The sequence below is a fragment of the Diorhabda carinulata genome, chromosome 8 (genome assembly GCF_026250575.1).
Source record: "Diorhabda carinulata isolate Delta chromosome 8, icDioCari1.1, whole genome shotgun sequence".
In the NCBI taxonomy this organism is placed as follows: domain Eukaryota; kingdom Metazoa; phylum Arthropoda; class Insecta; order Coleoptera; family Chrysomelidae; genus Diorhabda; species Diorhabda carinulata.
Genome location: NC_079467.1, coordinates 20,430,467 through 20,449,825, shown reverse-complemented (window position 1 = coordinate 20,449,825; position 19,359 = coordinate 20,430,467). Strand labels below are relative to the sequence as shown.

General features: G+C 32.3%; 1 protein-coding gene across 2 annotated transcripts in view; it reads left to right on the top strand.

The window, feature by feature from the left end:
- Positions 1-19,359, top strand: part of LOC130897368 (ribosomal protein S6 kinase alpha-5-like) — a 183,608-nt gene that overhangs the window by 110,381 nt on the left and 53,868 nt on the right. For both annotated transcript variants that reach the window (XM_057806194.1, XM_057806193.1), the window contains exon 4: positions 996-1,111. In XM_057806194.1, coding sequence (XP_057662177.1) covers positions 996-1,111 — 116 coding nt within the window. The remainder of the gene's footprint in view (positions 1-995; positions 1,112-19,359) is intronic.

Here is a 19,359-nt window from a genome sequence, read left to right as displayed (position 1 = left end):
TTTCGACTGAGTCATCTGTGAAGAGCAGCTGAAATACACAGTAATGAAAACATTAGGTACATACAGTGTGACTCATCTAGATAGGAGAAACACAAATAAAATTTAGGTTATTTCTATTAATTTTCAGTTCATAAATTGCCTATCTCAGAACAAAATTCTAAATAGTCATTTCGAGCATACTACGAGGCTTTCTCATAGTCAAGAAGTTGTGATTAGCGATTCCTTTAAAAAAACGAATAATTTTTAAATAACACCCTATACGGGACTTGATAATAATTTTCTATTTCTATCAAAGGACGCAAGATATAAAAAGCTATCTTCAAAGGGTCCCGCGATTATTTAATGCTGATCAAAACCTAGTTCGTATTAAAAATTCAAAGTAACGTTTAGATATTTATCTAACGTAATCCAAGTAAAGTTTTTCTTGGATACGTCACATTAGATGAAACTTGTGCATACCAGAAACAAAAATACTGTCGGAACAATGGATATCAATTGTTTCTTCGGCCGATAAGGTTACGCCCTACAGGTTTTGGGATCCTTCATTGATTATTTATAAGAAGATTTGTTTATTTGCTGGTACTGTGTGATGCCGACCTTAAACTACAGCATTTGTTGAAGATAACATCACGAAAACACGTCTGTCCATTCGTCCGCTCTTGTTGCAGTAAAATTAACAATATACTTTAATATCTTTTTCTCTACATTCACCTGATCTGGCTCCTCCGTATTATTTTTTGTTCTCAAATTTAAAAAAAGGCCCGATGGGAAGCGATTTCAGATAAATGAAAAAATTGGAAATTCCTTGGATTTTGTGTAGATTTAAATAAGGATTGTATTGAAAATTAACATTTTTTTCACCGAAAAGTCAGTTTTCCGTAAAACCACCCTCGTATATGTTGTATTTTGAAACTTCCTTGTCTATATAATGAGATTTTTCAAATTAGACATTTTTAATAGATAACATACAATCTAAATGATTGTTTTTGTTTCAGATTACGTAGCCGGAGGAGAACTATTTACTCATTTGTACCAAAGAGAACACTTCACAGAAGATGAAGTGCGCATTTATATAGGAGAAATTATTTTGGCTTTAGAACATTTACATTCGGTAAGTACACATTTTAAATTTCATATTTTGGTCTTCCAGAAGAATCTTTAACATTTCATTTGGTAATTATTACGCAGGCCAGTAAAATGAAATTATTTTTGTGGTTCAAGGTTCCATTGTCAATTTGAATACATAATTATGGTACTAAGCTATAAATAACTATTTTTGACTCTTGTTCTCGAGATTTAACGTTATATTGAAAAAAAAAGGGGTCGCACCACGAATTGATACGAGAATGTACCCAGAAGAACCTGGCCCAACCAAGAAAAATTTATTTTTCAATGTAATCTCTTTATAATAAATCGTCAAGCTCCTCAAAATAGCCATTAGCTGCCGGCATCACCTCTTCATAGTTGGATCTTAGACCACCGAAGCATTTTTGAAGTCAGAGAACCAGAAAATAATCACTTTCTTCTAAGCTAAATGCGGTCGTTTTCGCTAATACTCGCTGTTGATATTTTTCCCTTTTTAAAGGAAAAACGGACGTGACCTTGGATGAAAACAAACGTTTGTTTAAAATGCATAAAAAAGAAAATTATTTCTTCAAATAATATCGTTCAAGTGTCCGCCATTTCTCCGTTGATATTCCTGAAAAGAGGTCCTTAGATTTTCGAAATATCTTTGACACACATCTGTATGTGACCCATGTCTCCTTTACTTATATAATATTGTTATCGGTTTATATACGTTGACATGACCTTTAAGGAAACCCCATGAAAAGAAGAGAGTTGGGGATGTTCTAGGATACGGGGAGGTTAAGGATTTTAACGAAGGGTAAACTCTTGTTGTAGAAGTGGTAGAAACATTATCTTAACAGTTATATACTAAATCGCCGCGAGCCTATTATACTCTTTGAAGAAATTGCCACCCAAATCGTCATTTTTGAAGAATGTAAAAATCTTTGGTGCTTTAATATATTTTCTCCAAAATCTGCAATTTTGTCCATTTAAGCGAAAGTGAGATTCGCTCCAGAAAGATGCGCGTCAAACAGTGTTATCAGTACAATTTGAACTTTATTTACAGGTTACAGTCATTCGACAGATATCTAATAACAGGATAAAAATTGCCATAGATAAACCAATCTTAAGTCATTTTATGTTTTGTTAAAAATCGCTAGTCTCCTACTATAGACCGGTTACATAAATGCAACAATTTGTGATCCGCCCTATATAACAAATATTTTTTTTCCAAACCGCCAAGTGATCTGATTTTTATTTTAATTTCATAGATCGTTATAAAAACAGCAACGGACTGCTGACAGATTTTATTAATTATAAATATAACTCTGACTTAGAAATGTATTCAAACTGTCACTTTGGCCTTAAGATAAGAATATAAATAAATGTATCAGATCAATAAGTCAAAACATGGTATATATGTATTAATATAGCTGTGGGAAATGAAATGGTTGCTTTAGTTTATCAGCAGATTTAATTATCGTAGAGTCTTATCAGTAGATAACTATTTATTCGGCAGGTTGAAATACGCTTCCTGTCACAACATGTATATAATCCGTAAACAAAAACAATTAATACTTGTATTTCTGGTTAAAGCTTTATCCAATGTTTAGCAAACACAAAAATCAATTGTATTTATGGGAAATATTGTGTAGGTTATCTCATTGCAGATATAGTTTAGAAAAGTTTGCAGAGTTTTGGAATTTCTATTAAACACCAAACTTAATGGTTTCTGTGTAAAACTGTTTATGTAATTTTTGTTTGGAAACTTGAAATTTATACACTTCTCAATTGCCAGGCCCAATTGTAACTCAATAACCAATTATTCTTGACAAAGATTTCTTTAGAGAAGCGGTAATTAATGACCTATATCTTTTTGAAATCAGGATCTAAATTCCACACACTACTGTACTTTTGAAAGTATTTTAAAAAAATTTAATCATAGTAACAACATTTTCTCATTATTATTTATGAAAATTGTCTTTTCCCGGAAGATAATGTTTATATTTATAATTCAATGTTTCATAATCTATTTTCCAAATATCGAGATGCTTGTCCTATATAAACACAGGTTTCGCATTTTGAAATATATGATCTGTTTTATTTGTTAATTTGAATTGGTGTATCTATTTTCTCATATTGCATTCCTTGACGATAATTATTATTTCTCAGTACAATTCTAGTTTTGTTAAACCAGATAACTGATTTTGGGGAAAATTTTGCATTTTTAAAATGAATTATACCAACTGCCCAATCACAAGAGATGTGCATGTACTTTGATCTCAGCACCGAAGATTGATAACACGTAAAAATTATTCATACCGGTAACTTTATAATTGGTACATCTCCAACGAGCCCCTGCCAATATTGCAATTGTGTAAAAGATGTCTAAGAAAGCACTAAGAAAACTGGGATTACAAGTTCTGTAAGAAATTGAAATTCCGTTCTTGGTTGAATAGGCTAGAACTTCCAGATCTATAGCAGAGGCAATCAGGAGCTTGTATGTTTCAAGTTTGAAAACGCCACGCCTGTTTGACAGCCATCAATAGTGAACGTTTTCAGTGGATTTGTAAACATGAAAAAAATTGGTCATCGTTATATGATACAATACTTTTATTTGAAAAGGATTAGCTCAAGCAATATAAAAACTGAACTCAATTTTTCTCTGGGTGAGACTGCTCCTTCGTTATCGACTATAAAATATTAGGTAGCATAGTTTAAACGAGGTCATATGAACCGCGAAGACCAGCATCGCAATAATCGACCAAATGAGGTGACGACTCCAGAAATGTTGATGAAAATACGGAATGATCGTCGATTGTAAGTGCGCGAGGTATCAGGCATTTCAAAAAGGGCGGTACATCGCATATTATGTTAAAATTTGAAGATTTGCGCAAGATGGTGCCGCGTTTGCTCACAATGGAACAGAAACAACGCCGAATATTGGAAGGTGGGTCCATAACTTCACTACCAAAACATAAGAACAATCAAAACGATGGAATGAAAAGGGGGAACCAGCTCTAGAAAAGGTAAAGACATTTCCATCTACGGACAAGATTATGATGTCGGTTTTTTGGGATGCGCATGGAATACTTTTCATTATTTATCTTAAAAAAGGAAAAACTATCAACGGAGAGTATTATGCGAACTTATTGCTACGTTTGAGCGAAGAAATTTATCTAAAACGGCCGCATTTGGCTAAGAATTAATGAATTAAACTTTGACCTTCTACCTCATACACCCTATCCGCTAGATTTAGCCAGTCGAATTAATTTCTGTTACCAGACTTGAAAAAATGATTCGGTGCCAACAATGAATAGTCGACAGTTGAAAAATCTTGACAATTTTTGTGTTTTCTTTGTTGCACCAGGTACTTCTGGGACCATCCTAGTATACCTCAAAATTTACTTCACAAAAACGTAACTTTGCATTTGAAATATTTAATCGAAAAAGTATTCGAATTCTCTATTTACATTTATTTCTGAAACTATTCTGTACATCTCTGGTTTGGATGAAATAATTAATCAAATAAAAAGTTTAAATAAGAAGGTAGTTTGATGGAAAAGTCAATTTACAGAGATTAATAACATTTTCCGTGTCATCAGTTTTTAGAATTGCACAGTTTAATCAGTTTTTTAATATCTTTGTAGTTTTTATTGGCACTCGACCTTGGTAAGTCTTAACCGAAGGTAGAGAGAGTATCTATCTGCTTTTGTCTTGGCCAGTAAAAAGTTATGATGAATAATATCATTTATTGTAGGGCAGGCTTTAACACATCTAATTAACAAACATAAAGAGAATATTAATCTGAAAGAAAAACATATTTTGCCATTTCTTGAAATCTAAAACTATGTCAGATGATGTAACCTCATGAACAGTGAACTTATTAAACCGTGATGAATTATGTCAGTTATTTCATGAACATCGAAAATGCGGTCATGTTTCTTTAAAGCTTTAGATATTATTCCGAAATAACTGTCACACCGGAGGGAACTGTTGCCGCGAACAGGGAAATACTCACTGACCTTCTGGAAACGACCTGAATCCGACAGGTATAAGCAGAACCTGATGACATCGCTTTGTTTTTATATTTGTCAATAAACTGGATTAGGAAAAAAGCCCTAGTCACTTTATTCGTCAGACTTGATTTCTTCTGTCTCCTGGCAGGCTATTTGTTTTATCTCAAAATGTTTTTTGTGCCATCTGTGATTCAGACCCGAAACTTTGAGTACATGTAATATTCAATTATTTTAAGTGCAAAAAAAGTTTATGTATCTCGCACTCAGAAAATCCTCCTTACGGTCCTGTATTCAGCATTATATTCATACATTCAAACATAAAAAAAAAGTTATCTATTCAATTCAAATCGTTGTTTCATAATTAAAGTTGTATATTTTGCTTTTGTGTTTAGAAAATTATAAAATCGAATGTGTAAATTATTGATATAAAATTCAGAGACACCCAAGGTTAAAAGCAATCGTCAAAATTAGCTTCTTATTTATCGCGTTTTATCTGGCGTCGACTTTTTTAACATCTATTTCGACTGTTGCTAGGTTGTGGAAGGTCAGGCACGCGAAAAAATAGCTTGCCACTTACAGAAAGATTACGAGACTATAAGTATATGTATATGTGCTATTATTATTTGATATTCGTATTTTTAGTTATTTTTTCGGATCGTGAAAAATATCCAAATCATCTGTACTCATAATAAAATAACAAATAATTTGATTTTTTGCAATGGATAGACTGACTTATTCAAGTTATCACTTGGCGAGCAGAATATATAAATAAGAGCGTGTTTATATTTCTTATTATCATATTTGAAATAGTTAGTTAGAGGGCTGCATGTTTAACTATGGTAGTAAAGTCGTTTTCTATCCAAAGGATTAAATCAAATCGTAATTAGGATCGAATTATTGTTAATTACGTATCGGGCGTATCAAGAGAATAGGATAAAAATCATAATTGAAAAGTCGTTAGGAAAACCTTGTTTGTCTATAACAAGAGAACAAAATAATTCATAAAATTTCATTGAAAAGCTGAATTTTAAAAAATTAACTTGATTGAGGTTTAGAAAGACTAAAAACATTATGCGAATATTTCATACAAGTTTCGCCCTATTCATTTTCTTGTCTTTAGTTATCTGAAAAAACATCGTTTTCAAGGATACCAAGTTTTCAAAATTCTCATCCTCCCGTACCCCTTATTTGTGTAGATTCACTTAAACATAGAGTAACAAATATACCCCGAATTTAAAAATCTGCAATGATTGTATTTGCTAGGAAGATACATTTCCAGGGGAATAACATCGGTCCTTGGAGTCTTTCTATTATTTGATTGAAGTGCTACATTCCGCATTCTTCTATTGTTGAACTAGAATATTCAATTTTTCCAATTTTTTTTCACTTCCCATCTTATTCTTGGTCTACTTTCCATTGGATTCAAATTTTTAATTTTTCTCTCAACGTCTCCATTGCATTTCAACCTCTGGAATTTTATGAATTTAATTATTATGTCTTATCCTTTCTTTTAGTATTTGAATATGCTCCATTTTCAGATTGTACGCGGTCCAACTCTTCAAAACCGTACTTACTTTTATGGTAGTCCTATTTATGAATATGCTTATTATGTTCTTGGTCTTTCTTTTTAATACTCTTTTTTCCCCTTTCTCTATCATTCAGAGAGTGTGGCTTCTTCTCGGGCTTTTTTATTTCTTACATCATAGATGTTTGTGTGATGACAACCCCTTCTATTTCTATCTTTCGCCTCTGCCAATCCTTCTCGTTAGTGCTTACGCTTCTATTGTCATCTGTGTTAATTTTATTAGACTTGTCATTCTGTCTTCAACGTTCCTTATAATAATCGATGTAGCTCTATCTCATCTTCCTAGGATTTTTTTTGTTGGCGTCTACAATGGTTTTTCCTCTTCTAAAGCACCGTTGGTGTTCTCCTTTTCCTTTTCACGTGTTCCGTTATTTTTGATCTCGCCATTATGGTTCGTATGTGGTATTTAAAAGCATAATTCTTTCGTAGTTGCTACATTGCAGGCTACCCCCCTTTGTTTATGTTGGAATCAGTTATCCCAACCTCTACTCCATTGATTCTTGCTCTCGTATTTCTTTGATAAATACGTAGATCTTTTCCAATAATTCAATTTTCTTTCAGGATGGTATCTATTCCTCAAACTATTCTTCATTGGACTGCAATATGCTTTCCGCAATATGCTTTCCGCATTGTTCCTTTTTTCTTATCGTCATTATCCCTTTATCAGCGGCATACATACAGACTTTTTTAATATTTTTGCGATTTAATTGAACCGTTGAGAAGTTACGAATGCTATAAAATCATCTCGATGTAAGCTGACAACCTTACGGTTATTCTATCAGTTACTATTATAATTTTTTAAATACAAAAATTCAAATAGTAATTTCTTATTTCAACTTCATAGTCTGTTTGAAATGTGATTAACAATTTTGTCACATTATTACCAACACCCACTTAAATGATTTTATTGTATTACTAAACAATCAACTCTGTCCGTTATTTCTACTTTCTCTAAAACATCTTGATTACAACTTTGCTGTCCACAAGTTGTGTAACAGTAATTTGTAAACGCATTCAAAAAGTGTCATTGTAATAACGTTATAAATCATTTATTGTATTAAATAACTTCATTTCGTCGAGAAGGAAATCGCTTCGAAGATTCAGAACGGAAATAGTGAAATTTAGTTTGATAACATTGTTAAAGGACTGGTAAAGTAGTAGTTACTGGTTACTGAAAAGGAAGCGTACTTTAAAATTTGAATAAACGTATATATATGTACAATGTATTTTCCCCGTGTCGAGAAAAGCTTTTATCTACATCGCAATTTGATGAATTTTTGAATAACTAAGTGATTATTTACGAGTAATAACAGTTCCTATACAATACGAGGTTTGCTGCTCAAGTTTTGAGATAAACAAATAAAAACAAATATTTATAATTGGATGTGGCTTTATTGTTTTTCAAAATATTCTCCATTAGATCTAAATTGATTCGTCTTCTGCGATTGGTGTCCCCGATTTTTTCGAACACTTCTGATAAACAATTTCTGGTGTACCATTCAGAATTGACCATTCTACGTTCTTCTAATGGAACGGTGAAGAACGAAAAAAACAACATCCATTTGCTCCGAAGTGTTTAGTGAATTAACAACTTTTGTTGGATTATATATTGAATTTTCTCAGCATTTCTTTGCATCAATCGACACAAACTTTTCTTTGAATGATTGTGAGATTATGTGCTATCCAACGCGAACAAATCTTATTGCAATATCTTGCAATATCAGTTTACGTGCAGTATTGATGTTTTCTGACAAACAGCCGATTTTGGACGACCTTCACCAAATTCACCCTGTAGCGAAGTACGACCACGATTGAATTCGGAAAACCAGCGGGACACGGTGAATCGTGATGGTGCTTCATTACCAAAAGTCGGAGCGAGTTAATGTTATTGGTTTAATCCACGTTGAAAGTTGCGATTTAATTTTCATTTTTTGACCAAGGTAAATGTTTTATATATCTGTAAACTGCTGAAATAGCACTCGAATCGCAACAAGTTCTAAGTACGCTCACTATTAAAACTGTCAAACTTTATGAAGACAATGTCACATATTTTATTTCTAAAAATTAATATCACAAATTATGTCGCTTGTTCCGCGGCAGTTTATTTTCATCATATCTGTAATGAATCGAAGAAACATTCTAAAATTTTCTAATCATGTTAATTGTGCGATATCGAATCATTGTTTGAATATTATCATTTTGAGCGAAGAATTCCTTGGTTGTTGCCTTTTTCGTTTTATTCACTAAACCGCTTTAATGCGAACAAGTTTTCAGACTGTTGGGGTTCAATACCTCCGAAACACGAGCGATAAATCGGTACAATTCTCACATATTCCGGATATATCAGACAGAGTGTGAGTAATTTCCGGCCGAAATGGGATTGTAAGATTTTTGTGGCGCGTCAAACATATTTTGTGCAAGAGTTTATATTTTTACCTGCCGATGTTTTATTTGCAATTTTGTTAACATAGTAGAAGTGTACCTCTCATTTTCTTAAGTATTGAAGCTTGTAGAAACAATCTATTTTGATAAAATATTTCTATGAGCCGTTGAATAATTATATTTTTGATTATTCAATTAATTCTCGCATTTTCTATTTACAAAATTTGATATTTTCCAATTTTATAAAGCTTAATTTACCAAGTACGCATTGTCGTGGTGGAGAATGATTCTTCTTCTGCGATTGGTCTCCCTGATTTTTTTAAATAATTCTGGCATACAAATGCTGGTGTCTAATTCTGATTTCTGGTCCATATGCATATATCGTCGCTTGTTACGTCTTTTGAAGCACCGCGATTGAATTTTTTCAGCATTTCTTTGCACCAATCGACTTGAGCTTTTTTGAGCGATTGTCAAATTATCTAACGCGACCGAACAAATCTTTCCGACAGTCAAATGTTCACGCAATATTCAATATATGCGAGTGGAACTAATGCCCAAATATGCTTCAATCTCACGGTATGTCATATGACGAACTTGCAATATCAGTTTATCTTTATTTTCTGGCACAACGGCCGATTTTTGACGACCTTCACGAAATCTATCTTGTAGCGAAGTACGACTTCGATTGAATTCAGAAAACAGCGAAACACAGTGAATCGGGATGGTGCTTCATAACCAAAAGTCGAAGCGAGTGGATCGGTACACTGCTGTTGGTTTAATCCACGAAAATGTTCGCGATTAATTTTCATTTATTGACCAAGATTAATGTTTCAAATATCTGTAAACAGCTGAAATACAACAAGTTCTAAGTACGCTCACTATTAAAACTGTCAAACTTTATGATGACAACGTCAGGTTTAACATATTCATATCAGTGTTGCCATATCTCAAAACTCTCGTATAGAAACCAGTTAAGAGCTTGCAAAATAGGACCAGAAGGTTCATTTAACTTGTCAATTTTGGAGGGACTTATTAAAAAATTGTTACAGCCTAACGTACTGCACGTCTAAATGCAAAACGCATTCAAATTTCTACAATTTCAACATCGAAACAGTAAGGGAAAGTTTCAATCAAAGAATTTATACAATTTCATGAACAAGAATTGACATTTTCAAGCAACTTTTTACGGTATATTCTCTCTGAAATGTTAAGAGATCAGAGAAAAAAAATTATGTAATTCCCATTATATTCCTCAACTGCCTTTTCTCGTCCTCTATAACTTTCTGCTTTAGTATCTTTCCTCAACAAATTAGAACCAGTCCTTTATGGAGGTATTAAAAGTCTCCTTTAATAGCAAACTTTTAAAGAACACGTGAATATAATTTCGAATTAATCCTCATTTCATTCTATACGCTTTCAAAATAGTTTTATTGACCAATAAAACGAACCAAACAAGTAAAGGAGAGAGTGAATATTGTGAATAGTAACCGATTCACCTGAAAATTTTCAAATTCTAATGTTGATATTTTTATATTATTTTAATTATGTAGGTATTTTAGAAATAATTTTTTTTTGAGTTCATTGCAGCTCATAATCATTTTCCATTACACGTATCCTCTCATCTTTCACGTATTCTTAAAATTTCTGTTCGTTCTATCCTATGTTAGACTAGTAGAAAATCCTAATGCTGATGCGACAGCACACGGCCAAAAATAAAAGTGTGATAGGAATCCAGGTCAACATTTATAATCGCGAGACACCACGCGCTCACTATTGAAGTGTGCATTCCATTAATTGACTTACGTATTATATTATGCTATGAAATTATTATTATCAAACCGTTCAGCTCGAGGTAGTGATTGAAAATAGCCAATTCAGGTTATTAACATGTGAATATATCACTTGAAGTTTGAAATATTTTATATACGAAGATTACATGATTCGGCGCTGCCTGTATAGTGTCTAGTACGACGATGGTCCCAGAAATACCAGACCTAACCTGACCTAGAGATGGCGGTAGTTGCTTGAAAACTACCACTGTATTAGAAAGTACACAATCAAGTTTGGAAACGCCACGCTGTTTAATATTTGTTTGACAGCCATCGATAGTGAACGTTGCTGAACTAGATTCTACTTTGGGTAAGACAAAATAATCATGGGGGACCTCCTGGTCTATGCCACCAACGTATGGACTAAAGCTTTAGAGAAATGTGAGGAATCCAGAGCAATCGCACTGGACATATCAAATGCTTTTAACAGGATTTGGCATTACAACTTTCTAAATAAATTAAGATTGTACGGTTTGTTGTCGTAACTTATCAACTAGCTTAGTAGTTTTCTCAAAGACCAATCCATGCATAGATGGACACACCTTAGAAAGGTTCGAGGCCAACGCTGGTGTTCCCCAGGGATGCATCTTGTCACCTACGGTCTTTCTCTTGTACATCAACTGTCAATACTCATCTTGAATTCATTCTGAAGTGAGATAGAAGTAAATTCGTTTGGTGGGTGTTGAGACTGGAAGCAATATGTCCTGGCATAGTCACTTGGAACTTGGAACCTTCTTTAAGACCAAGAAGCTTGATACCCAGATTCGTCCATCTATTCGTCGACTATTGCTCGCACATTTGGAGCTCGGCTTCCAAGCATACCCTGAAGATGCTCGGTTCAATACAGAGGAGAGCAGCTCGACTTATAGGCGATCCACGGCAAATGCTCTTCCTAGCTATCCAACATAATCTCTCCTTGAGCAGTTTTTACAAGACCTACTCGACAGGCGGACATAGCTCATGAACACCGAGTTCGCTTACAGACGCCCAGAACCTCAATTTATCGGGACATTCCTTTGGAGAAGTGCAAGCTTGTGGAATCAGCTACAAAGTCACAAACACTACAGGCGCCACTTGAATTACTTGCTTTTCACTTTGCTTCGGCTTTGAGTTTAAATCTTATCGACACATTTATTAAGAACTTTCGTTACTTTTGTAGTGGGAAATGGTTATTACAGGCATGTCGCATCGATAAAATAATATTTTCCTATTTCTTCTATTTGACAAACCCTAGCAATCCAATAAATAAACAGAGCTGTCATAATAGAACATCAGAAAAATAAATTAGTAGGAGTTATAATCTATATTATCTGGGATAACACAATTCTCATTACGGATACGCAGAAAGTACATTTCTAAGATGTTAATTAGAAACTTTCATTCACACAGCTGACGTTTACATTGTTTCTGCATGGTATAATCATAAAACATCCCGTTTATTATTGTATGTATTCTTTCACAGAAGTCTCCAATTTGTCTATATAAATTTTTTTTCAAGGCCACTAATACACGCAACCACATGTTCATATAAGTCGCCCAAATTATATAAGAAACATGTAAGTTTCCAGCCCAAGTAATTTTTAGTAGTGGCTAATCATTACGTAACTAACTTAAACATTAAACCAAGATAATAAAATAATACTAAAACAACTTGATATGGGAAACAATAACAAATATGACAAATGCATTGAAGGATTTCAAATTTACAAAACATTTTAGTTTTTTCCATTGTTCGCTGTTAAAAGTGAGAATTTGTGTCATTTTCATTTAAATGGTGGTATAATTTGATGTGTAATTATATTATTACATTTTTATTCAAAAGTTGTTACATCTTCTTACGATTATACTGGGGTAGCTATTTATTTTTATGGCCTAACAATAAAAAACAAGTAAATACAATCGATTCCAATTTTTTTTCATTTTCAAAATAAGCGCCTTTAATATTTATATATTTTTCGATGCTTCGTAAGTACTTTGTTCACTCAGAATGAGCTTTAAAGTAAGCGTTTTAACCTCCAAAAAAGATTTTATCTAGTATTGAAAATAGTTAACCACGTTACAGATGTGCAACATTTGGGTGGGTGGCTCATCAACTCGACGTTCTGGTTGATTAAAAATTAATCAAATTCGAAACTTTTTTGGTGATTTTAGAATTCCTCAAATGGTTTTGTGTACCATTCGGAGTTGACCGTCTTATATCATCGTGGCGACATTACCAATAACCATTTGCTTCTTTGTTTATCCTTGTTTATTCCAACTTTTCTTGTGATAAAAGATTCACACAGTTGATATTATGGGGTCGTTGTGACCAATAATTTTAAATTGTTTGTGTCTGTGGTTTGAATTAACGAAATTAAATACGCGCTAGGAATTCTAGGTCCGCATCTGGATAGACAGTCTAAACAACTCAATTCTACAAGATTGTGTACGTTAAATTGTATATGACAAGAATAAAATTAGTACGTGTTCTAGGTGATCATTGAGAATAGTTAACAACACTCATACGATTGTAAAATAACATACAAAGTAAGCATTATTTTAGGGAACTGTTTTTTTTCCAAATTTCAGTCGGATAGGTTTAAGTAGAGATATTAATAAATTATCTAACCGTTGATTCTTGAATTTTCGAAAATAATCTAGATGAATTGATGACGGATTGGACAAGGTCACACCTTTGGAGGTTTATACCACCGAACCCGACAACATTGATGTTGCTGTAGAAAACTTTGACAAACTTTCTTAATGGGACGTTTCACAGAAAGTAAATTGAGCTCATTAGGTACACTAGATAAGTGTTTAAATATTGATTCCTAAACCTGCAATTAAAAGTACTTATTTCATTTCAAACAACATTAGTATCATTGATTATGGTTTTCTCAAAACTTTGTTATAGACAAATCGCTTCACGTAAGGTCCCATTAACAATTATTGATCTTGTGTGTTTGCGCCGTCATCTGTGGCGATTACGTACCTTATCAACTTATCATCATTCGTAAGCCAGTTTAAAACATCTAATATTCAGTTAAAATTCCAAAGATTTTCTATAATTATTTCAAAAATACGATTGATTTTCTGCTTTTATAATCTTCTAAGTAGTATTTTAAAGATATAAGATCGAAACCTAGGAAGCTAAACATTTTAAATTCTTAGTTGATTTCAGTATTATAAAGTGGTATAAACAGAGAAAGAAAATGTACTAAATAATTGATAAATATATTAAAAAATAAACGCAAGACTGTAGAGAATGTGGTACAAATTAGCGGGAAATTGCACAGCAGTAAAACCAGGAGGTATTTAAAGTCCATTATTATTGAACAGCTGGAGGACTGGAGATAAACGTACAAAAGAATCAAATGACAAATATTACAAACATACCAGAAGAGATGACTGTCTAAGTTCAAGAACAAAAAAAGAAGAGCATTAGAAAGTTAAAAAAAGAGAGAACAATAACGAAATTATATAAGTCAATACTACTACTAATGCTGATCTGTAGTTGAGAAAGAAACAATTAAACGTAGTGAGTGTGAATGATTCGGAGAGTGAGAAAATAACAGTCAAGGTGACATTGGTAAATAAAATGAATAAAAACAATCGAAGGTACAGACTAAAAGAAAATGGAATACGAAGGTAGCAACAACTCGAAAAAAAGGACCTAACAGGAAGGAAAGGTTAGAGACAAATGAAAAGGAAATCTCCCTACACCTGTTGGTTGCGGATACGTAACATCGCCCAAGTCAATCCAATTACAAACGCTTCTAAAAGAAAGATATTTGGAATTGAATTCTAAAATTGCGGAATTCCGAAGAATTTCAAAATATAGGCAAATAGGAAAATTAATGGCACATTTCACGACTAGATAGGATTAACAGAAGTTAAACATTTTCAATAAAATCACAGTAAAGTACCTGTTACATTAAGTCATAAAATACACCACATGTTTCGTGTCAAAACCAAGGAAGTTGTTTCAAAGTTAATAAATGAAAATGTGGGACGATAACGTGTATGTTCAAACAATCTGAAAGGTCGGTAAACTTGAAATCATTGCTAATTTTTAACGCAGATACTTGTCAATTATTTTTGCTTTTGAATCTTGAATACACACTTTTCACATATTATCATAAAATTTAATACATTTGAAATATATCCAGTTTATATGTATTTTTTAAATTAGAATTTATGTTTTGTCGAAACTCGATCATATTGTTAACACCCTATTACCAGTAAATTTCGACATAATAACGAGTATTAAACAGATGTACATTCTTATCTAATTACGTTATATATGGAAATATATTCTGGTTAACGACCCTGGTTTATATTAAGTCAATGCGGTAGTACCCATGTTGTATATAACTTTTACTAGGGTGAGTAAAATTCGTTATAACATAAAAAAAACCGGATACTACTATTATTATCGTTTAATATATGAAAATCTTGTATAAACTTTGTCATGTCATGATATTTTGGTATTTCTAGTGAATCTAAATTAATAACATTGTACCCATTTTACTCATTGTAAATTGATTGAAATTAATAACAAAAAGTCAATCTAAAGGTAAATTTTCAGCTTCACTCTCTGAAGACGATATCCTGGTTATCGAAACGCGCGTCAGACAGTATATTTTTGTAGGTGTTGGTGTAGTGGTAGTATGATTTGTACTCAGTGTCTCACTCTTTCTTTTACGTGGGGGGTATTGCCTTTTAAAAAGAAATATTTTCTGACAGCTCGTAACTTTTGCCATATTTAGAAAGATCTTCTCACCGATCCACTTATTCTATAATTTTTAGACGACGCCATCTGAAAGTTGTTCGTTCTGTATTCATTTACATAGCGAAAGTTGCGTTTTGAGTGTTCCATGTATTGAAAATGACAGTTCCGTACTGCAAAACACTTTCGGGTCGCCCTGGAGTAGACAACATTATTTTCCTTAAATGTGACTCTAGCCACTTCAATGTTGACAGTTGACAGTTTCATTTCGATGATTTTGCATAACCTTGAATTTTTAATTTTCTGAAATTATTTGTTTTATCCGAAGTTTTGTCTAAATTAATGAATAACAATGAATGAGGATGAAAAAGAAAACATTATTAAGTACATTATATTGTTCAATAAGTAAAATGTTTATAATTCTCTATTATTTATTATCTTTCCTCGGTGTAATTGAAAAAGTTTTGGATCTTATGCGTCGTCTAAAAAATGTTGTGTACGCTGCGGCTGAAATACTACTTTATTGGACTCGTTTGTTTCCAGACTCGTCCAACAAAGTAGTACTTTCAGTCCTTAGCATACAAATACCTTTTTTTTCATACTGTACTGTAAAGTCGACTTTACAGTACTAATTTGAGTCCGGAAAGTGGCGCTTTATCATCATTTTTATCAGCACTTTTTACCTCGTATTAATTGGAATAATTTGCCCTTTTTTCGAAAAATATTTTTTGTATTCCCAAAAATTCAATATGTCTGCCTTTGTTTGCGATGTTACTTGTGTTAATTTTATATTTTTTTAAATAATAAGAGAATAATCAAAGGAGTTATTTTTACGTAAAAGTGTCAAATATGACATTTCATATTTTAATATTATTTTGCTTTTTATTTAAAACCGAAAACATTATGAAAAAAACATATTACGATATACGTCCGTGAAGTTATGATTACGGTACTCGATTAGATATTCTTGACTCGGTTTCTTCGTCGCCTCGGCCATAAACATCCATCTCGTACCGTACTAAATCACTTTCCGGACTTATAAATAACTATTCTTACATCTTCGGGTTGAGGTTGGGTATTTTTCAGACAACCCTCGGATATGCATAGATATGTAGGAGACTGTTTTTCTTATTTTGCAAACCATAGTTTTGAAATTACAGAATTCGTACAAAAAATATGTGAAAAATATATTGCAAAATATTGTATATATCAATTCCTTCTTCAATTTTTAGACGAATTTTTCAAAGAAAAATTAGACTATTACGGTAGGCATGACTAGAAGAAAAATGGGGGGCACATCATTTTTCCCATGTTTTGAGACCTCCTGAACACGATTATGATGGTTTTTCGAATGTTTGTAGTTTATATATACATCTATATATCTGTTTAAGCTACAATTCTTATTTTCGTCTCTCGAGCAATTGCTATGGGTCCGATTTGTTTCAAAATTAGCATACATGGCTTTTTTGGCGGCGGATTGATGTTATTAGAGTTTGGTTGAAAACAAATGAATATTTTGAGGGGTCGCAGTGCAAAAAAAGTGGTTTTTGACCTTTGCTCACCTCTGCAGGTCAAACGAAAAGCGACTGAAAAATGAAATTTCACATGTAGGTTCAATTAGTTGCGAGATGATTTCCTGTCTAAGGTCGAAACTTTCTATCTCCACCCCTCTCCATTTTATGGTCATTTTTGTTATATTTTTTGTCCAGAAAAAGTTTAACTAGAGGGTTCGAACTTCGCATGCAAGTAGGGGTGATGTCTTTCTCAAGTTCAAAGTTTTCTTCTTCAGTTCTTCTAGCACAAAACGCCCGAAATCATTTTGATCGTTGTAATTGTTGAACTGGACCGCCTCCTATTTAATGAATAATACGAGTATGATCGTTGCTAGGGTGATTTTTTTTACTTCCCATTTTCGAAATTTCTTGTCATTATGACAATTTTTTCTTTGTTGTCAATTGGAATTGAACAAAAGGGTTCGAGACCACCGGGTCTATCGCCGAGAATTCAGTAGAAAAAATTCGACTTTCGTGATGGAGCCCTGCTGCTCACGGCTTTTTTTAAACTAATTTGGATGGTTCTGATTTAGCCCATAAAGGATTACTTCAATTTTTCAAAATTTTGTCTATAAAACGTGTTAAAAATTATACGCCCTACCCGTGCTATAGCTAAATTGTTTGCTCTAAGTCTTCAGAAGATCACACTTAGCTTTTATTATGCTTCTGAGTTAATGTGTAGTCAGATCATTTGGATTTGTTTTCCCAAGATTCTTTATTTTTTATTTTGATAATCCTAACTGCAGAAAACGATGATTTATACGTCCACATTATTCTAAAAAGTTGTTTCTTTTGGATATCTGTAAGAAAAGTGCCGGTATTAATTTCTACTCGTTACTTATAAAATCAAATTGAATTTTTACCTGGGTGCAAATAAAACCAGCTGTTAGACTGGGTTTTTTTTTGGAAAAAGAACAAGTTAATAACAATATTTTTACTCTAAAACGAGATTATTCACGAACTTTTGTGGAGAAAAATGATTTCCTAACCTCTGAGGTTGTTGTCCTTTAATATAAATTACAGTTCTCGTTTTCTCTATACGTGCGATTTGAAAAACATAATTTCAATAATTAGCCATTATTTGTGATTATGAATCGAAATTTTACACGTATACGAATTTATTTGAATGTATGATTGATAAACACGTACAAGTCATGCCAGTTACTGATGATACATTTTATTGTAAACAATATCCAAAAATGATAAACTTCAACTAAAAAAAAATATACCCAACATAATTGACTACATTATACAAACTTCCGGTCACTTAAAAGATTGATAAGATTTTTAAGAGACAATGTCAAATTCCTAGGACTATTCATAAGTAAAAGATTAGTTTGAACGACACCTTAACAGCTTTCATATTTTTTCTATTGTTGTAACTTCCTGTGGTATATATTAGTTTTAGATTATTTATGACTGATTTGCACTTAAATTTTCCTTATACTCTTGCTGAATTATTAAGATTGTTTGTACCCAGATGTATATTCTTTATATTACATTATAAATAATTCACAGATTCAAATCGATTCATTTATTTCATATATAGAATATAATTAAAAGATACGACTATGACCTTAGACATTATGCGGCAAATAAATTGAGAAATATGTAATTAATTTGTGCTTCCTTGTAAAATATTTTATAAAACAAGATAAATATGTCATTAATAAATTGCACAATGGAATTGTTATTGTGATTGTACGTTTTATTGAACATGACTTGCAAATAAATGTTAGAAAAAACTTGATTATTAAAATTTCATTATCACCTTCAAAATTATAAGATAAATATGAATAACCTGTACACGATTTAATACTAATAATGATTCATATATTCATCTCACTTGTTTTATTTTATTTATTTTAATTTGTTTATTAAGCATGTTGTTTATCAACATATTTATCGCATTAAAATTTTCGTTGAAAATTCCACTTTCAATTAAAATATGATATTGCAGACTGAATTATATTGCCCATAATTGAAAATTGCGAATTGTAAATATTCATTTGTTGTTCTATTTATTAAAAATAATCCATGCACAGTGGAAAAGAGAAATTCTTACAAGATTCAAATAAACATATCAAACAATTTCAATTATAAACAATAATGAGCGCAGTCATACGGATTAAAGATAATGTTCGATAATGCTGGAAATGAATATAAAAATCTTAAACCTTCATTTTGACATTGTAAAAGTTATCTCAAAAGTCTC